We start from the raw sequence: 21,518 nt of genomic DNA on the forward strand, positions 1-21,518 counted from the left end.
GGGTCCTGAGCTGTTCCAGATCGGCACCCTTGGGGGCTCTAACTCCAATACAAACCCACCCTTGCCAGCCATCTGTGTGTGCATGGCCTAGGAAACAGAGCTCACCATCTCCGCTCTTCCAGACAGCCAGTCTTTGCCTTCTGGCTTGGTGGCACAGGCACAGGAAAGGCAGCAGGGCAGTCCTGGAGCTGTAAGAGATCAGTTGCAAACCCAAACACCAACCCCCTGTGCTGTCCTTGAGCCTCTTCCAGTGGGACCTGTCACTCTGGTGCCCGCGGTAATGGCAGGTGGGGCTTGGGAGTGCCGTTCATCGGGGGTGTTTCTAACCTGGCATTGGAAAGCAGCAGAGAGTAACCAGGTACCACCCTCCCCGCCGCCCCCAGCTCCTGCCAGCATTTGGGATCTATCTGCCTGGAAAACTGCAGTGTAAGGATCTAGCTGCCTGCGTGGCTTCCCAGCTGGCAGTGCTAATAGCAAACGGGTGAGAACATCTAGCGGGGAATTCCCATGATTTCACTGTGGAGTGATCCATGCCAGTGCTGGCAGATGGCACCAGGGCAGCCTCTGAATGGACAGCAGAGAAAGGCCTTTGGAACAGCTATGAGAAGCACCTTTCCCTCATCATCTCATCTGGCAAACCAGGTAGGCCCCATAACTAACAGACAGGGCAGGATTCAGGTCATTTGCGGTTGGCTCCTTGGTTTGGCCTTTCATGTCCGTAATAATCCCTAGGCCTAGATGGCCTCCAGCAGCAAGGGAATTCAGGAGGCCACCTTCCCACACTCACCTGCTGAAGGGTCAGGCACACTGCGGGCTTAAGTGCAGGGGGCTTCACCCTTCAGCAGCGCTTGGCTCGCCCAAGCAGATGATGCAGCACAGGTGGGCCTCATACACACTCAAACGAGTCTATAGGGGACATGAGGGGAGGGGTGTCAGGGAGTGTAAACTGTGGCCTCTCTGCCAGCCACACTGGATGGTGGGCCAGGAGGACAAAAATAGAATCCCGTGGGTCCATTGGTACTGCAGCCTTGCACTGTAGATGCTGAGATGCAGTGGTCCATTGTACTGCAGCCTTGCACTGTAGATGCTGAGATGCAGTGGTCCATTGTACCGCAGCCTTGCACTGTAGATGCTGAGATGCAGTGGTCCATTGTACCGCAGCCTTGCACAGCAGATGTTGAGATGCAGTGGTCTATTGTACTGCAGACTTGCACAACAGATGTTGAGATGCAGTGGTCCATTGTACCGCAGCCTTGCACAGCAGATGCTGAGATGCAGTGGTCCATTGTACCGCAGCCTTGCTCAACAGATGTTGAGATGCAGTGGTCCATTGTACCGCAGCCTTGCACAACAGATGTTGAGATGCAGTGGTCCATTGTACCGCAGCCTTGCACAGCAGATGCTGAGATGCAGTGGTCCATTGTACCGCAGCCTTGCTCAACAGATGTTGAGATGCAGTGGTCCATTGTACCGCAGCCTTGCACAACAGATGTTGAGATGCAGTGGTCCATTGTACTGCAGACTTGCAATGCAGATGTTGAGATGCAGTGGTCCATCGGTACCTCAGCCTTGCACAGAAGATGCTGAGATGCAGTGGTCCATTGGTACATCAGCCTTGCACAGCAAATGCTGAGATGCAGTGGTCCGTTGTATCACAGCCTTGCACAGCAGATGTTGAGATGTAGTGGTCCATCAGTACCTCAGACTTGCACAGCAAATGCTGAGATGTTAAGTGATCTCTTTCCCAGCCCAGGGCTTTGAACAGACCCAGACTGTGTGTTCAGGAGGAAAATTCCATCCCACTGGCCCCCACGAGAACTGGGCTGGCTGCAGGAGAGGAGGATCCCTACCCATAGGCTATGTCTACACTACAAAGTTTTTGCTCAAAAACCAATGGCGTGTCCGCACCTCAAGTGCGTTTTTGCACAAAAAAAATACAGTAAATCGACAGGACAGAGGGCTTTTGCTGGTAGAGTTATTCCTCTCCCTACGAGGGATAACTCTTTTTTGCGCTACAGCTCTTGTGCAAAAAGGCATGTGTGGACGCTCCGCAGGGGTTTCTTGCACAAAAAGAGCCTATCAGAAAAAGCACAGGTGCTCTGATGGCCCTTCTGTTAATGGAAAGCAGAGCTTTTTGCGCAAGAGCATCCATGCAGTGTGGACGCTCTCTTGCGCAAAAGCACATTGCTTTTGTGATGCACTTTTGAGGTGCGGACGTGCTTTTGCACAAGAAGTTTTTGCGGGAGATCTCTTCTGCAAAAAGCTTCTTGCGCAAAAACCCTGCAGTGTAGACAAAGCCATAGTGAACAGAAATTCTTGCACTCAACAAGCACACGCAACCCCTCGCCCTTCGCCTCCCACTCCCTCTGCTGTCGCTTTCAGACGGTGTCCTTTGAAATGCCGTTGGAAAGTGTATTTTGCCATATGGCAGCTGCTGCTAGCTGGCACCCTTGTTTCCATAGTGTCTGAGCAGCATTTTTCTGGTAGGTGTCTACTCAGCAGGAAGTGAACAGCTAGATTTTCTCTTAGGAGCCAATCAAAAGCTCCTTGAAGCCTTTCAATGCGAGTCCATGTCCTGACTTCCTTGGATCACGCACTGAGTTTATCGGCGAGATTGGCTGGACCTTTCTGCCTCTCTTTTCCCTGCTCCCTCTCCTCCCCCACCACTTTCCACTGATGAAATTTTACAACTGATGGATGTTTACAAAACCTGGAGATTAACTTCATTGCGAAAGTCCCATCCCCGTACAAGTAGAAACACCTGTTTCCGGGTATCCCTTGATATGCTGTAGTGACATGGCGCAGTGTTACTCACATAGGGAAGGTGACAAGCGGTATCAAATGGGGTGGGATTTTGGAAATCGTGTGTTTGGGACCAGCAGAAGCGAGTCGAATGTGTTTGTACAGGAGCCATGCAGGGTGATGCGAGTCTGCGATAGCCTATGAGACGCTGCTACAACTCCTGCTGGAAATCTTGGTGGCCTTTGCGATGCCCGGGCGTTTCTCTGATTACTCTTGCCTCTTTGCTTCAGATCATCCCCGTGACGGGCCCTCGGGAAGGAGGAACCAAAGTGACGATCCGGGGGGAGAATCTGGGACTGGAGTTCCGGGACATTGCATCTCACGTCAAAGTGGCGGGAGTGGAGTGCAAACCGCTGGTGGAAGGATACATCCCGGCGGAGCAGTAAGTTGGCCAGGAACTGGAGTGTGACATAATACATTCACTAATTCTGCTGCCCCCAGGCCCTTGGCTCCACCAGAGGAGTTAGAGCCCCCAGGAAGCCCGGAGAAGCCAATAATCGAAGGTATTCATTGGGCAGACAAACCCTGCACAGAGGAGGGCTGAGTAATGCATAGCCCCTCTCCTATACTAGCTATTACAAAGTCACTTCCAAAGCACTGCAGCAGACTATGGCTGGCGTGGGTCCCTTGGGATCCTCACTTCCATGCTCCCAGCAGGAGTTCCTATGCCCCTGCCCCAGTGTTTCTAGGTAAGGGCATGTGGATTGTCCCCCACCCCTGGGATCTTTGCCCCACTTTGGTGGACAGCCACCAGTGCTGGGCTGAAGAGAGCTGGGCTTGAGGACAGAAGCACCGAGAACTTAGCGTGCACCGCAGTGGCCAGCGCTGAGTGGGAGCTGATGAGTGGACCCTACAGCCTATTGGAACCCACATGCTACCGCCAGGCTGTACTAGCAATCAGTGCGAAGAGGAGAGGAGAGGAGAGAGATTAACTGGCCAGCTCCTCCGTGGGTATAAACCATCTTAGTTCTGTGGGTTTCAGGGGAGTGAAGCTGATTTCCACCTGCTGCGGATCTGGCCCCAAGGTCTGGAGACACACCTGGTTAATGATCAGCGTCCCCAGGGGTTCCTTGGGGTCCAGGGCTGGCAGCCTCTGGGAACGAGCAGGGTCTATCTCCCGGGCTGCGGGCTCTGCAGAGCAGGTCTGTGGGACCAGCCTGAACTGACCCAAACCCCTTGCCCCTCCTTTATGCTTTCCATGCAGGATAGTGTGCGAGATGGGAGAAGCCAAGCCCAGCCAGCATGCCGGATTCGTGGAGATCTGCGTGGCCGAGTGTAAGCCTGAGTTCATGGCCAGGTCCTCCCAGCTCTACTACTTTATGGTAAGCCACTTCGCAGAGCATCCCCCAGGAGCAGAAGGAACTAAGGCCCCACCCAATTGCCGTTTAGATCAATTCAGGTCTGTCCATTGAGCTTGGATGAGAGTGGAGTCGGCCGGTCATTTTCTCTCACCTCCTCCTATGCTCTTTCTTCCCCTCCACTCTGCAGCAGGGCCCATATGCAGCAAGCATGAACATTGCTTCCCGGTTGCAATCGACATGCCATTGGCTGGTTGTCATGGCTCCTTCCCCACTCTGGCACGATACATGCAGAAGTGGGGGCCAGCAAAAGTACCCCAAAACCTGATCTACCAGGCTTTGGTATAAAACTTCCCTCACCACTCAAATATGCTAAAAAATCAGGGAGAGACTACTTGGGAAATCTCACCCCTAAAGTACAAACCAGGACACAAAAATTAACCAATGCCAGGTTAATAAAAAGAAAAGAGAAAGCTTTTATTTTCACCACAATATTCCTGTTGCATAATAACTAGATGGAAAAGTAGCAAAATAATATACTCATGGGCGACGTCTACACTGGCCCCTTCTTCGGAAGGGGCATGCTAATTTTGAACTTGGGAATAGGGAAATCCGCGGGGGATTTAAATATCCCCCGCGGGATTTAAATAAACATGGCCGCCGCTTTTTTTCCGGCTTGGGGAAAAGCCGGAAAAAAGCGTCTAGACTGGCGCGATCCTCCGGAGATGGCCTGGCTCTGCCGGGTATGAAGGGCAGTGTGTGGGGAGATGGCCTGGCTCTGCCTGAGGGGCAGTGTGTGGGGAGATGGCCTGGCTCTGCCTGAGGGGCAATGTGTGGGGAGATGGCCTGGCTCTGCCTGAGGGGCAGTGTGTGGGGAGATGGCCTGGCTCTGCCTGAGGGGCAATGTGTGGGGAGATGGCCTGGCTCTGCCTGAGGGGCAATGTGTGGGGAGATGGCCTGGCCCTGCCGGGTGGGAGGGGCCATGTGTGGGGAGATGGCCTGGCTCTGGCTCTGCGGTGTTACATGGGCGGCAGGTGCAGGCCCAGCTGGGGAAAGCAAGTCCCAGACCCGCCCCTTCCTCCTGAGGCCCCACCCCTTCATCCACCTCCTCCCCCCTGTGGAGGCAAGCCCCACTCAACCCCAGCCTTATCCTTCCTGGCCACTTGGAGGGCGGGGCTTGGGTGGGGCTTGCCTCCATGGTGGGAGGAGGTGGATGAAGGGGTGGGGCCTCAGGAGGAAGGGGCGGGGCTGGAACTTGCCCTCCCAAGCTGGGTCTTCCCTGGTGGCCGGGGAGTGTAGGCAGTTTCAGGAAAGGCAATGCCTTCCCTTGCCTGCATTACGCGCTGCCCACGTTGTGTTCCATACACATCCCAGCACGCCGTGCAAGGCTTCAGAGGGATCGGACACATTAGAATCAAAGGTGGCAGCTGCGTGGCCGGATAGCTGTCACCCGCAACTCCGCAGGGGAGGAGAAAGGTAACGCGGAGGCCGGGACAGAACATGGAACCTTTCTCCTCCTGGTCACTGGCACGAGTGTCACGGGGCTTGTCAGTGATTCAGAGTGGCCAGTGACTGCTCGGTGGCTTCTGTGGAACGAATTGGGGAGTCTCAGTCCCGATCCCACTAGCCAGGTAACTGCATCAAAGCTGGCACCTGCATAGTCCGTGCTGCTTTGCTCCCTGGCTGGCAATCCTGGGCGAGAGGCTAAGGGATCTGCTGCTGGGTCGTGGTGCTGGCAGCTGCATCTCACCAAAGGATGGTCCCATTGGAGCAGGGGTCTCCGACCTTTTTAAGCACGAGATCACTTTTGGAATGTAAGTGCAATCTAAGATCTACCTCACATATAAATACCCCACCCTGTCTCCCTCCTGCCCCTTCTCTAAAGCCCCACCCCTGCTCACTCCATCCTCCCTCTCTTGCCCATCCTCACTCACTTCCATCAGGCTGGGGCAAAGGGTTGGGGTGCAGGCCCTGGTCTTGGATTAAGGGCTGGATCTGGAGTGTGAGAGAGGCTCTGAGCTGAGCTTGGGGCAGGCCGTTGGGATGTAGGAGGGGGTTCTAGGTGCAGGCTCTGGGATGGCACTTGGATGCAGGGGTGCTTGGGGTGTAGGCGAGGCACTGCTGGTGGCTCCTGGTTGGTGCTGCAGTGGGGCTAAGGCAAGCTCACCCCTCCCTGGCCCTGGAGCACTCCCTAACGCAGCCAGAAAACTCCCTCCCAAGTCCCGTTGTGCCTCCTCTCTGCTCTGCGGAGAAAGGATAAAGAGTGGGAGAAGGGGCACCTTAACATCAGCCCCCTCCTCTCCCTCCCCTGCCCTGCACAGCAAGCAGGAGGGTTCCCAGGGGGAGGGGCAGTTTCAAGACAAAGGGCAGGAGATGCGCAGCCGTGGGAGGAAGGGCAACTGAAGTGCTGGCACTTGAAAGCCTCTTGGCCAAACCAGTCAGGATCACCTGTCAGAGGTTCCAAGATCTACCAGTCGATCCCGATGGACTGGTTGGTGACCACTGCATTAAAGCCAGGTGCGAATGCAGGGAGCTTACACAGTTGTGTAGATAAACAGAAGACTTCAGACCCCTTGCAATTGTCCATTCTGCCCCTTTTCCAACGGCTAACTTCATGTGGAATGAAGCAGAAAGGTTTCCGTATGTTTTTTAAATGATTTGCCAGTGATTGGGGCGGGGGTGGGGAGGGGGGGTGAAAGAGGGAACCAGTGCGTGTGTTGGGTGGTTGTATACAATTTTATCAATGGTCTTTGAAACTCAGGAAGATGATAATGTATTGTACCAGCTCATTCTGAGGAGTTGGGGAGAGCTTCAAGCTTGTGTGCCATCATTCTTAGGGAAAAAACCCACTTCATTTAAATGCAGATAGTCACTTTTCACTTGGGAGTGAGTGGAAAGTTTTTCTATTAAAATGCTAATGAAAGAATAAACTGTAACTTCGGATTTCTTCCTGAACATGGATGCTTCCTCTCCGCGTTTTGGTATCAGTGTAATCTGTGCCTTTGGAGTATGATTATTATATCTTGATTGGGGCGGGGGAAGGGGGAGTTCACTTTCTCTTGGCCCTCAAGGAATCTTTTCAGATACATTCGTCCAGAATCTGGGCATGTTTTGAAAAGGAGCTCAAAAAAAAAAAAAAAAAAAAAGTGAGCACAAACCAAATGAAGTGATGGATAACTGCTGGAATAAATTGCATAGGGAGGCTGTGGAAACTCCATCATTGGAGATTAAGAGCAGTTTAGGCGAACACCTGTTAGCAGTGGTCTAGATCAATGATGGGCAAAATGGGCCAGTGAGTGGGTCACGTGAGTGGCCCTTCTTAATCTCAATGGGCCTCGAGATTGTCATAACTCAGATAGGGTTGTTAGCGACTAGTCGACATCCCGATACGCATAAACTTACTGGGTAGTCGACTGGAGTATCGACTACTCGCTTTCTCCCCCCTTGCTGCCTCTATGAGAGGCAGCAAAGCAGGGTGGGAAACAGGAGCCAGTGCTGAGGGGAGTTGGCTTAAAAGCCGGCTCCCCCCAGCACCATCGCCATGGTGTTGCCTGCCCTCCACCTCGCTGCCTCTATCAGACGCAGCAGGGGGGATAGGAGAGGCTGCTCCTGCAGCACCCCCTATCTGTGCCCCCCCTTTCTCCCTGTGGACAGGGGCTGCTGGACTCAGCGCGAGCTGGGACCACGCAGTCCCGGCTCACACTGGTCTGGGACGCTGCGCCTCTGCATTTTAAATGCAGTGAGAGCCCAGCAGCTCTTACTACATTTAAAATGCAGAATCGCACGTGGCTGGCTCCTGGTGCCAACACGAGCCAGGAATGCTCAGTCCCATGTCGAGCCGGCTCCTGGAGTTACCCCCGCTGCGGCTCTGCCTGTCCTTATCGACTCGTTGTGTAGTCGATACAAATCGTACCGACTGCATGATTAGCCAGATAACCACATTTTAACATCCTTACACCGAGACGGCTTCTCTGGGTAGAATAGCTCTGCTCCCTGTGCTTGCGTACCTAGAATTTGCGGGGGGCACTGATTGAACCACAGCAGCACTGTGGTTGGATGCAGAGAGCGCGCCCGGCTCTCACCGCCAGCGTTGTGGGCAGTCAGCGTGCGCCTCGCTTCACGTGCCTTTGCTTTACGTGTGCGTCACTTTTGTAAGACTGGTAAGAAAAACACGACCCAGATGAAAACCAGCAGAATCTGGCAACCTGCACATGGGCAACAGTAAAACAAAATGTCTTGTGGGGCTCACATAGACCCCCGACTGGTGCCCACTACTGGTTTAGAGGGTGCATGGTCCTGCCATGAGTGCCGGGGACTGGACGTGATGACCTTTTGAGGTCTCTTTCAGTTCTGTGATTTGGAAATGATACCTGCCCTTATTAACAGTGTTAGGCTTCATCTACACTACGGCTTTTGCCACAAGAGCCTATGCAAATGACGCGTGGATTAGCATATCGCCGTGCTTCATTTGCATAATTTATTTGAGCCATTTTTTTGCGCAAGGGATTTTTGCGCAAAAACAAGCAGCGTGGATGGGGGGTTTTTGCGCAAAAAAGGCCACACTGCTTGTTTTTGCGCAAAAATGGCTCAAATAAATTATGCAAATGAAGCACAGCAATATGCTAATCCATGCTTCATTTGCATAGGCTCTTGCGGCAAAAGCTGCAGTGTAAACGTAGCTTTAGAGTACCACACACAGATCAATGCTTTGTTATGCCAGGCATTGTAGATACATCCCGTCCGAGACAGTTCCTATCCTGAAGATCTTACAATTTAAACAGACAAGGCAGGAAGTATTCCTGCCCTCATTTAACAGGTGGGTAACGGAGTCACGGGGAGATCCAGTGTCTTACATAGAGCCGCATGTTGAACCCTTTCCTTTTGCTCACATGGGAAAGTCCTCTGTGACTGAGTAGAGCATGATCAGCTTCCTGCAGAACATGCCACCGGCGCTACGAGCTCTGTAGCAGGGGCAATGTCCTCTCTTGCATGCTATACCTTAGCTTCACAACCCTCGAGAAAGAAGCTCATCTGCTGTTAACATCAACGGGGTTTCAGAGCAGGGGTCCCCGGCTGGAGCGATTGCACAGTCTGGCCCAGGACTTCCAGCTCCCCCCTTCCCACCGTCAACCCACCCTCTTCCCCAATGACACTGCAGCCGCTAAGGACACGGCTTTGGGGATCACTGTGGGGGTAAGTGCGGGAGCAGGGCACAGCCACTGCTGCCCTGCAGCATCAGGCCCCCCAATGATCCCCAAAACTGAAACCTCGAGGACAGGGTGCCATGGGAGGGAGAGGGCGGAGTGATGGTGGGAAGGGGTAGGACTTGGGGCTGGTGACTCGGGCAATTGCTCCGGTCGAGGGTGTCCTGTGGGCTAGGAGTTTTAGACCCCTGTTTTAGCGTCATTTCTCTGCTGGGTTCATCTCTGTGAACCTCCGTCTTACTCCTTCACGAGGTCGGTATAACACACACAGGGACGCTTCAGATCCGTCAGCCCAGGCAGCTAACTGAGATGCTGCTGTATAGGAGCAAGGGTACTTCTGAGCCCCCTAAAAAGCAAGGGGGAATCAAGACTCCTTGCTGAACCCACTGGAACTCCCTTGGGAATCACTGAACAGTCATGAGTCACGGGAATATCTGGCCCAGTTTCAGAGACTAGCTAAGAGATGAGACTAGCTAAAGCAGTAGGATCCTGGCTACCAAGGCGCATGGCCTCTGCTGCTTACCAGCTCGCTAGAATAAGGCACATGCTAACGGCACCTCACTCCTACTGCTACTGAGCCGCTCACCTGCCCTCAATGCCTTCTCAACGTGACCCTTTCTCTCCACAGATGCTGACGCTCTCCGACCTGAAACCAAAGCGGGGCCCAGTGTCGGGAGGCACCCAGGTGACAATTACAGGCACCAACCTGAATGCCGGCAGCAACGTGGTGGTGACCTTTGGGCAGCAGCCCTGTCTCTTTTACAGGTGCGCACTGTAACATCCTTCCATGCCAGGCCAGGGAGTCGCGAGCAGAGAGGTGTGGCTGGCACGGTTGTCTGATGAGAATATTAGGGCACAGGCTGGGAAATGGCCCCCTCTGGCCACCACCCTTTGAGCCAGGCTGCCTCAGGGCTGGGCTGAGCACGTGGAACATGGTCACAGTGCGCTAGCCCCTTCCCTGTGTGAGTGGGTGCTCGCTGGTTCTTATCTGGTCCCTCTAGAACAGTGTTTCTTGAACTTTTTAAGACTAAGGAACATCAAACAATATTTTTTTTAATGAGGAACACCAACGATTTTTGGTTGAGAAAAAAAAAGAAAGGGATGGGGGGGTGGAAGGGTCAGGGAGAAAGTTATTGAGGAAAAAAAGGGTTGGGGGAAAGTTTCTGAGCAAAAAAAAAAAGAGGGTCTCCTGCTCCTTTAAGGGCAGCCATTTTGAATTCTGTTCTCCGCGGCACACCAGTGTGCCACAGAACACAGTTCAAGAAACACTGCTCTAGAATATTAGTTCTAATCACCGTGCAGACCCAGATGACAGGTCTTGGGGAGGTGCCGACTGGACTAGCAGCGGGCATTGTAGCCGAGGGTTGAGGTGAGACGTTTGGGATCTTCAGACTGGAACAGCAGAGCATGTCACTGGTCAGGACCAATGTCCCCCCTCAGCTTTTCCATCCATGGATTTTTCCCCACCAATGTGTGGAATATTTTTTTTCTGTGCACAGAGGCATGTGCGAATGTGCACCACCAATAAAACTACAAAACCTAGCTGAGGATGCTCTGCTAATCAGCGGGGTGGCATTTGAATCTCCCCTGAGCGGCTGCCCAAGTCCACAGCTTGCAGGGAACACTGGTCAGGACTGAGCAGTGTTGGCCGAGCTGCCGGAGAAGTGGAGTGTCCATGTCTGCTGGACAGGACAATACTGTCACCCCCGCCTTGAGTCTATGACTGCCAAGATCATTCAGGCACAGTTTGTATTAGAAGTAAAAATAACCATGAAGGGTGAAGATCAAAAGGGAGGTTGCGTGATTCCTTAGACTAGCTAGATCTTCCCTACACACCCTGAGGGCCGTACTGGGATAGGTGTGAAGCAGATAAAAATCACAGTAGTCTTGCCAATTAGAGTATCTCTTTTATGTACACCCCTTTCCCCCTTGTTGTCTGTCAGCTCTGTTCTGCAGAGAGAGATCTGCCTCCTGTATCCCATTAGGAGATCCTTATTGTCCACGGCTCTGGGTGGAAAAACAGGATTCTTTTCACTTTTTTGCTTAGCATTTGATGTCCATTTTCTGTGGTCCCTGGTTAAATTTCATTGCAGTTCTCCACGGGGCCCCATGCTTTGCTAGCCAGTCTGGGAATACAGAGCAAAAAAAAATCCATCCTGCAGCCCGACCTCCTCAGAGTTAAAAAAACCCAACAACAATTGATTTGGGGAATAAAGCAGCTCTCTCATCTCTAAAAATAATCTTGCAAGGTGGTGAAATGGGTGGCTCAGCGGAGAACAGGGCGCAGAGGTTTGTAGCTCGAGATTAGCAGCTCGTTTCCGCTCCAGGACGGTGTTGTTCCAGAGTCAGTCTCTCTACGGGGTGTTCATGAATCAGAGTCCACATCCAGATGGCAGAGGCCAAACGCCATCACCATGAGCACCACTAGAGTAGTAAGAGCCTGCCTTAGCCCCCATCATATAATATGTACAGTTGGGGTGATTTTTTCCAATGTGCAGTACTTTACACTTATCCACATTACATTTCATTTGCCATTTTTTCAGTTGCCCAGTCACTTGGCTGGTGCGATCTTTCTGAAGTTCTTCACAGTCTGCTTTGGTCTTAGCTACCTTGAGCAGTTTAGTATCGTCTGCAAACTTTGCCACCTCACTGCTTACCTCTTTCTCCAGATCATTTATGAATATGTTGAATAGGATTGGTCCTAGGACTGACCCTAGGATAAGGCAGGCTCATTCCTCCCCAGCCCTGGAGCACGCTAGTAGTAGTAAGGCCAAACACTAAGCGTTGCCCACCCACCCCCCGCCAAGGAAGCCTGCCCGTTGCAGATTTGAGGCACATTGGTAAGGCGGTGGAAGGGGAAGGTACAGCAATTATGGCCTACCCCAATTTGGGGGTTACAAGACTCCAGTCTCCCGGGCTGTGTCTATTGCATTTGTCAAGCCATGAATCATTCCTGGGCATGTGAGGACCTGACTTCTGTGATTTATGGCCGTGTAGGAACAGCCCACGATTCAGGCGTTCAGGTGTGAAGGGCAGTTGCAGCCGCGCTGCTTCAAGACGAGAGAACATTTGTGTTTAAGGGGCAGTGGGGCCTGTAGCCAGACGCTGGGCGTGAGGATGTCTGGGGGGGGAGGCTGGATGGATATAAAGGGAGAAGCGGTGAAGCACACAGATAACAGGGAGCACAATTTGGTCCTATGATTGTAGAGTGGGGACTGAGTCACCGATCACTGGGTCTTTGCTCCACCCATTACAGAGAGAGGCTAGCTGCAAAATTTAGATGAGAGATGTAGTAGTGTAGTCGATTAATTGATTAACCGCCAAGCAAAAGCATATCGGTTAATGCTATAGACTACATGCATTCTCCCCCCGCCCCCAGTAAATTTTTTAGCAGGCTGGCCAGGAACGGGTCTGGGACCTACCCCTGCTGCAACTCTGCATTTAAAATGTATTAAGAGCCAGACAGCTGGGCAGCCCGGTTCAGTTTCGGCTTGCGTCAGGTCCGGGAGCTCAGACACGCCCCCTCCCCCTCCCGCCCCCGACAGGGGCTGTTTCCACCCTGCGCTGCTGCCTCTTTATTAGAGGCAGCAGCACAGGATCACAGGCAGCCGGTCTGCGAGGGGAGCTGGTTTTTAAATGGGCTTCCCTCGTGGACCATCCCCCACCTGGCAACCCGCGCTGCTGCCCCTGATACACCAAAGATCCCGCCCCCGCCATGAAGAGGGTGGTGTTAGCTCATATTACAGATGGGAAAGCTGATTGCAGAAACAACCTGTTCCCCTTCTTATGACAGTGGTCCCTGCTGATGCCTTGAAGGAAGAAATCAAACACTCATCCGTCCGGAAGGGGGGGGCTGTTTCTGGAGTGAACTGTCTCATGGATCCCAGCTAAGGCCTGGGTTTATTCCCTGAGGGTTGAGCATTGAGAGCCCTTGCGATTTGACTCTAGCTTGTGGGGCTGCAGATGCTAATCTTTATTCAGATGCTCTGACATTCTGTTCCCACAAAAGGCCACAGCGGTGAGTTCCCCAGGTTAGGGATACATTAGTTACAAAACACTGGACGGGGGGAGCGGAGAGCAGGGCTGGTGGCCGGTGACTTCATGCTGCACACACGGTTTAATGCCTGGCTGGTTTTTACTGCATTCTGCTCACAGGAGGTCTGCGATGCACATTGTCTGTAACACCACAGCCTCAGACGAGGGCTTTGAGAAGGTCAAAGTGTCCGTGAGGGTGGACAAGGCCAAGATACACCAGGAGCTGCAGTTTGAATACATGGAGGATCCCACCATCCTGAGGATTGAGCCAGAGTGGAGCATCTTCAGGTACTAATACAGCCCCTGTTTCCTCTAACTCTGACTCCTGTTTGTCTTGTCCAGGGCTGGATGTGGGTGCATGGGCTCTTCTCGCTGATTTAAGACCCCCCGTTCAGCAGCGCACATCCAGTGGGTGACGTGACATTGATTTCAGTGTGGCCAAGCATGTGCTTTGCTGAATCAGTGCCTAAGAGCCCAATGGAAATGGAGGGGACTCACCCCCTCACAGGACTAAGCGCGGATGACGCTGCCTTACAGCTGGAGGGGTCCCAAAGGCATGATGGGTGTTTAGCTCAAGTGGTAGAGCGCTCGCTTTGCATGTGAGAGGTAGTGGGATCGATACCCACATTCTCCAATGAGGAGAGAAATGATGGGTGTTGTCTCTGTGTGTGCATGCCCCCTGCATATGGATGATCTTGTGCTGACTAGGGATGGTGATTTCAGATGGTCGCTAGGGGATTTTTGCGTGATTTCAGATGGTTGCAAGGGGATTTTGTGCAGTGCTTGCATGTATCAGGCCCTCTGCATATCCTGTAGCAGGCCACGGTTCCCTCCTTAGAGAAGCAAAAGCCACACACGAGCCTTTGCCGAGTGCATGTCTTGGGAACACCGTGGCAGTTGCTTTAATTACAAGGTGGTCTCCGGTCCAAGGCTAGAGATTTTGGCTCCAGTACTAAAAACTGGAGAGTTCCACCCTCCACCCCTACGCCTCCCCCCACAAATCCCCTGTGTTCCATATTTGCCTCCCAACAGGATTTCCCCCATAAGTAATAAGGGAGAGGACCGGATTCTGCTGCAGACTCTTCCACTTTCCCTTGGGGCTGGCTAGGTCCATGCTGATGTCTCTCCAGGAGGGTCCCAGTGGAGAATTTCATGATCCTCTCTGGAGACGACTGAACCCATTGAGATAAAATAAAACTCCTCCAGAACTTGAACTGTATTTTTCTGAATGGGGTTCGGTCTCCTCACTTCCTTGGTGGGCTTGTCATTGCTTCAGGGGGACGTGTGCCACAGGGGGGTGAGTTCTAAAGGTCACAAAGCTGCTGTACAGGGATTGGTTCATTCCGCCCCTGCTGGTGAGCACTAGAGGTTCCCTTGGGTGCTTTACCATCACGCTGTTTGAAACTTTGCTACCTTAAATCACACTAGGGAATCTTCAGTGCACAGCAGCAGTGTCTCCACATGCCAGTTAATGCAGAATACACTGGTTCCCTTTGAAAATCACACCCTCTAGCACAAATTATCTCACCATGTAGCCAATCCTTTCAATTTTCACTGCTTTCCTGCACTTCCTCCAGTTGCTTTCCAAACTGCGAGTGCTGGAATATCATGGGAAGGCCGTTTATGGCCTGGCTGGGTCTCTCATTAGATCACCAGCCCACGTCTGCAGACCCAAAAGATTCAGAGAGCTTGGACATGCATCATTATAGCTAAACCTCATCCTACCTAAATCTCAGTCATTGGAACAAGTGTGTAAGCTGAGCACTTGGGTAGCCCTCCAGGAGAGATTCAACTACTGCCCTGCCAATTAGCAGAGTGCCCCCAGGCTGTCGCATTTTTCTACTGGTGGTGCACATCCACACATGCCTCAGTGCAAAGAACAAAATTTATTCTACACATTGATGGAAAAACTTAGAGGGCACATAGATTGGAATACTATATTATTTCCTCCAGAACAGAGAGGTGCAGACCGCACTATTCACTCAGTCCTAAGTTGTCCCATGCCCTGTTGTCACTGTGTTAATATTTGTTTTCCTGGAGCACACTGTGGCCCCAGAACCCCATTCTGATGCACAGATACAACACAAAGACATGACCCCTGCTCAGCAAGGCTCATATTCTAATTGCCCTGACCTGTGCCAAGATTGCATTCTCCCCTTCGTTCCATGGATAAACCCCAGTTGCTCCAGTGGGGTTGCAGTGAGGAGAGTAGCTGAGAGGAGAATTTGGCCCTGTGGGTGGAAGGAAGCAAAGCCTTAGACAAGCCTGCAAGACTGGCCCAGTGAAGAGGGAAATTGGTCATTAAATGCTCTAGGATTTCCTTTAAAAGATACCAAATAAGAAATATGAGTCTCCTCTCATCCATCCATCACAGTTCTCAGCTCCCTGTCAACCTGGAGTGATTGGAGTGTCGGGGGATTAGGCTGCGTCTCGTAAATACCCTGGTTCAGCTCCCATCCGGAGGATGTTTTCACGAATCAATTAATGACTTTAATTACAGTGGAGGAATGTACCAGTGTCATCAGATTGAATCTCTCCAGGCCGAGCTCATGGATTCAGTGTCTGGGTTTTCCATTCTGAGGGGCTGTTAGTCACACAGGTCAGACGGCACTTTCCTCGGGGAAAGCTAGTGACGTGCTGGCGAATGCCGCTGGATTGGCGGCGCTGGGCACTGAATTGCACCATTATCCGCTGGAAAGAGACAGTGGAGGCAGCTTCCTCCACTCCCGCTGGCACCCTGGCCACAGTGAAAGGGGAGTTTGCTCTTCAGGGCCCCATGGTTCCTGGGTTTCAGTGCAGGAGCTGCCAGCAAGGGGCCCAGTGAGCATGCGTCGAGTTGTGAGGGTGGGTTTTGTGGCGTAGAAAGGTCTGGGGCTCTTTGCTTAATGGAGAGCCAGGAACAGCACCTGCCTATCTAGACCTGGCAGCACAGTTCCCGCTAAGGTGTGAGCCTGTGCGGCTGCACACAAGAAATTCTTCCCCTGCCCACCTCCTCTGGAGAGCCGCACAGCAGCACTCGCACAGCAGGCGCTTGCTCCGGTGGGCAGGGCCAGCTGAGACGGCATGGTGAGGGAGCCGGTGGGGCAGGGGGCTTGCCACACAGCGGCGGGGGGGGGGGGGGGGTCTGCTCCGGCAGCCAGCAATGGAACATGCCACACAGCGGCGGGGGGGGGGGGGGTCTGCTCCGGCAGCCAGCAATGGAACATGCCACACAGCGGCGGGGGGGGGGGGGGTGTCTGCTCCGGCAGCCAGCAATGGAACATGCCACACAGCGGCGGGGGGGGGGAGGGGTCTGCTCCGGTAGCCGGGAACGGGACATGCCAAACAGCAGCAGGGGGGGGGGGGGGGTCTGCTCCGGCAGCCAGCAATGGAACATGCCACACAGCGGCGGGGGGGGGGAGGGGTCTGCTCCGGTAGCCGGGAACGGGACATGCCATATGGCGGGAGGGAGCGTGTGTGTTAATCAATTGGGCGCCACGGTGGCACCCATCCAAACCAGCGCCCATGACCTCAATATCGGTGCACAAGCCAAAACTCGCTCCACTCATCGTTGGAAAATTAGAGGGACCCCTCCCCAGCAGTGACTCTTGAGGTTGCCAGACCGGGTGTCAGTTCTGGAGTTTTGTGATGGTGGCCCAGCTGGTCCCCCAGATCCGGGCTGAACCCCTTCTTCCCTTCACGCCCCCCCCCCTCAGTGAGCACCCTGTGGCTGGAGCTGCGAGCGGTCCTAGAGTGGGTGGGTGGAGCTGATCCAGGTCCCTATGGGACGTGCATTCTCCTCACGGACCCATCCTACAGTCCAAGCTAACGGAGGGTCGCAGCTTGCGGGTGGGCGACCACTGGACTAGCAGGGCGTGTTTCAGATGAGACTTGAGGTGCATGGGCTGAGCTGTGCGGAGGCTCAGGACTGGAATAGCGGGTTGGAGAAACTCCCTGTGCCAGCACCCGTTCCCCTGAACCTTCCAGTCCTCCGTCGCTGTGGAAAGACACGAACACCCGTGGTGCCCTGGGACTGACAGCCCGTTCAGCTGTGTCGCAGGGACAGATGGGAGTCTGTATCTCTCGCTGGCCAGCTGGTGCAGGGCTGAGCAAAATACGGCCCAGGGGCCGGATCCGGCCCGCCAAGCCACTGCATCAAGCCCATGGACCACCCTGGTGGGGCCCTCGGCACATGCAGCTGCCGCAGTTTAAAGCACAGTCCCGGCGGCTCTCTCTGCAGGCAGGGGGAGGCTTGTGTGATCTCCCCGCCCTCAGCCCAATCCTCAGCTCCTATTGGCTGGAAAGAACCAGCCAATAGCAACTGATCCCAGCCAAGCTCTCAGCTCCTATTGGAAACCACCAGCCAATAGGAGCTGAGAGATTGGTGTGGGGCGGATGGGGGCCACACAAGCCTCTTTCCCTCCCAGAGCTGAGCACCATGTGGCGGGAACAGCTGGCGGTTTCAAGCGGTCTGGGGCTGCAGCCGGCAGGGAGCCCAGCCTGCCTTAGGGGTGCTGCAGGGCTGCTGGCTGGGAGGCATTTAGGTAAGTGCCTCCCAGCCAGAGCCTGACTCTGGCACCCCAACCCCGTCTGCACCCCCAACTCCCTCCCTCAGGTCACCACCCAAACCCTCTGCAGTCTGCATCCTCTTTTCCCCTTCTCCCAGGTCACAGCTCCCTCCCAGACTTTGCACCCCCTCCTAGTGCCCCTCCCCCAGGCCAGAATCCTTACCCTACACCCCAATCCCCTGGCCCAGGTCACAACCCCCTCCTTCACCCAAACTCCCTCTTCGACCTCACACCGTCTCCTGCACCCCAGTGCCTTTCCCCGTGCGCCCTTCTGCACCCAACCTCCATCCTAGACCCTGCATCCCCTCCACAGAAAAGTGCAGCCTTTGGCCACTTTCCAAAATCTCGGAGTGGCCCCCACCAAGCATTATTGCCCACCCCTGAGTTAGTGCCTCTGCCCCTTGCTGTTTGACAAGGCTAGGGAGGAGGGACTCGCCATTCAGTGTCCATTCAGCGGAGACAAACCGCAATGGCTTGAGGGAATGAATCACCAAGGAGCCCTCTCTGTGCTTGAGCCAGGTAAGTTATCCCTCAGCCAATGAGCTTGCACCTCAATCTGCCAGGGCTCAGCCAATCCACAGGCTCAGGTCTAAGCAGGAGGCCCACCAGTTGGAGATCCTTACGCCCTGCTCCTGCCCCAGCCTTCTTCTAGCTTTGTTCTGGTTTCCCGCTCTGACCCCTAACTCTGGACACAGCCTTGACTGCTAGGCCTGACTGCTGCTGTGCCAGCCACTAGGCCTCTCCATCCACTTCTCAGTTTGACACTGAGCCAGACACAGTGCCACCAAGAGTCACAATCTCACAGAGCACATCTAGTGCACTTCACTGCTGCCTTCAGTTCCACTTCTGAGCCTCTTCTTGCGGTCAAAGCCTTGGAGAACAGTGACGAGAACCAGAACAGAACATCCCACACTAGCACTGTATCTCTTAGCATCTCTACAACGTTTGGTGATAACCAGTGGAACTCTCTGCTACAGGAAATCATTGAGGCAAGCAGCAAAGCAGGGCTTTCAGAAAGAGCTGGATCATTGTACAGCCAGTGGTGACATGGGCAGCTCTTTGAGCTAAATCAGGAATGATTTAATTGAACCCCGTGCATGAGGCCAAAAATTGATCAATTGCCAAGGTCAGGGAAGAATTTTCCTTCTTGTCTTCAGTGTAGTTTTGCATTATTGGCAGGGGAAACGCAAACTTCTAAGCAGCAGGGATTGGCCACTGTTAGAGGGCAGGGTGCCAGAGGAGAGAGATTTATTAAACAGTATACTTCATCACAGCAACTCCAATGGGTCTTTCTTCAACTTGTCCCTGACTTCTGAGTTAAGATCTCTGGAGGGCTGAGTGATTGTCATTACACCAGCCTTGCAAAGTCATCATGAAAATGTACCAGGCCAAGCACAAATTCCACTCACCCTGCCATTTTTCATGGCAATAATAGAAACAAACGGATCCTATTTGACTTACACGTCCAAAAAAAAAATTACTCACGCTGGGTGAGTGGGTGAGCAGAATGTGACAAGGCTACATTAAAACAGACTGCCCAGAGTTGATCGTGAATTACATGTAGTGTCAGCTGGCTCTGATGAGTCAAGAATGCGATCCAGAGCCAGCGTCAGAGTCCGCTTGAGAAAAATCCCAGACCCCAGCACTCTCTGACACACAAACTGTCGGCAGCGCCCCCATCTGCCGTAGGCGAGATGTCCCCAGCCCAGCTGTGCACGAGAGGTGGGGGGGAGAGTGAGGAGTTGGAAGGAGAGGCGCTGTAAAGACAGGCTCCATCTCTTCAGTTAAATGCAGTCTCCTCCCATTGTGTCTTAACTTCCTGTTCTCAGCTCACCTGGTAGAGGAAGAGCGCTATTGACAAAGCCACTGAATGTCCGGAAGAGACTTCCCACTGTGGTGGGCCAGGCTGGGGAGTGCTGGGGGAATTCTTATAGAGCTCCTGGGATTCTAAAATCAAAGGTGCCACTCCCTTTCCTATGGCCAAGGTGACTGCACTCTGAGCCAGGGCCAAGTGCGATGCTCCAGGATTCCAGCTGGAGAAAATCCTGTTGCCCCGAAGTGTGGGGGTTAGAAGGGGCGGCTGGGGAGAGGTGAGTGAAGATGTCATCTTTCGAAAAAAGGCACTATTCCATGAAAACGGGGCTTTTTCGAAAGAGAGCGTCTACACTCTTTCAAAAAAGCGAGACGCTTTTTCGAAAAATCTTCTCGTTGTCTAGACACTCTTTTTCGATAGAGGCTTTTTTGAAAGATACTGTCGAATAAGCCTCTGTCGAGAAAGGCGTGCAGTCTAGACATAGCCGAGGAGACTAAGGAGGGATATGATAGAGGCCTATAAAATCATGACTGGTGTGGAAAAAGTGAATAAGGAAAAGTTATTTATTTATTCCCCCAATATAAGAACTAGGAGTCACCAAATAGAATGAATAGGCAGCAGCTTGAAAACAAACACAAGGAAGTTTTTCTTCACGCGGCGCACAGTCAACCTATGGAACTCCTTGCCAGAAGATGTTGTGATGACTAGGACTTTAACGGGGTTCAAAAAAGAGCTAGATACATTCATGGAGGTTAGGTCCATCAATGACTATTAGCCAGGGTGGGTAGGAGTGGTGTCCCTAGCCTCTGTTTATCTGGCAATGGATGACAGGAGAGGGATAACTTGACGATTCCCTGTTCTATTCACTCCCTCCATGGCATCTGGTATTGGCCACTGTCGGCAGACAGGACACTGGGCTGGATGGACCTTTGGTCTGACCCAGTCTGGCTGTTCCTATGTTCTTATGATCTCCAGAGGTCACTGTGTCCAAGAAGGTACAATAAATTCCTTTCGTTGCAAGAAATGGCTAGTGAGTGAATGTGCAATTGATGACAGATCTGAGAAAGAGAGCACCAGAGAGCGTGGGATCCCTGTTCAAAGCAGTCTGAGCCCCCTATCTGGTTCCCTGTCACAGACACAACACAGCAAGATTCAGGCTGGAGAGAGGCAGCTAATACCCATGGTGAGAGAGAACCCGAGCCACGGGTGCCCAGTGGGGAGGGGAGCACACGAGAGTCACAGCAAATCAGAGGGAGGTTTGCCATGTGACATGGCAGCAAAACTGCTCGTGTGAATGTGTGGGCCTGATAGACGGGGCATCACCTTCCAGACCAGGGGTATGGGAGTCTCTCTCCGCTGTCTGTCCAAGGGATTGGGAGAGCGCCCCTCAGTAACAGGCGTTTCTTGTTCCTTTCTGCTCCACAGCGGGAACACGCCCATCGCAGTGTGGGGAACCCACCTGGACCTGATCCAGAACCCTCAGATCCGGGCAAAGCATGGTGGGAAGGAGCACGTCAACGTGAGTATGGCTGGGGGCACGGGGATGGGCATTAGGGAACATGGCAGAGCTGGTGAGAGGGGCCACGGGGCAGCTCTGGAGACTGACGTGTCGTGTGTATGCACAGAACAGGCAGCCCGAGCAAGCTTGCCCTCCCGGTGTGCCTCACATCCAGGCTGCAGGGAGGAGAGGAAAATTGAGTCTCCACCATCCAGTCTCTGCTGAGCTAGTTATAGTGAGATAGTCCATTGCTTTTGTGATCTGGAAACATGTCCATCTAGGCATAGGCAGTCTAGACGCGATCTTTCGAAAGAGGCTCTT

The 21,518-nt window shown here is 53.2% G+C and overlaps 1 protein-coding gene across 5 annotated transcripts in view; it reads left to right on the forward strand.

The window, feature by feature from the left end:
* The window catches only part of PLXNA4 (plexin A4), a 684,657-nt gene that overhangs the window by 576,912 nt on the left and 86,227 nt on the right, over window positions 1–21,518 (forward strand). For all 5 annotated transcript variants that reach the window (XM_075925673.1, XM_075925677.1, XM_075925684.1 and 2 more), the window contains 5 exons: window positions 3,033–3,184; window positions 4,007–4,124; window positions 9,933–10,069; window positions 13,460–13,627; window positions 21,125–21,218. In XM_075925673.1, the coding sequence (XP_075781788.1) occupies window positions 3,033–3,184; window positions 4,007–4,124; window positions 9,933–10,069; window positions 13,460–13,627; window positions 21,125–21,218 (669 nt within the window). The remainder of the gene's footprint in view (window positions 1–3,032; window positions 3,185–4,006; window positions 4,125–9,932; window positions 10,070–13,459; window positions 13,628–21,124; window positions 21,219–21,518) is intronic.

This window comes from Pelodiscus sinensis, chromosome 1, assembly GCF_049634645.1.
Source record: "Pelodiscus sinensis isolate JC-2024 chromosome 1, ASM4963464v1, whole genome shotgun sequence".
Lineage (NCBI taxonomy): Eukaryota > Metazoa > Chordata > Testudines > Trionychidae > Pelodiscus > Pelodiscus sinensis.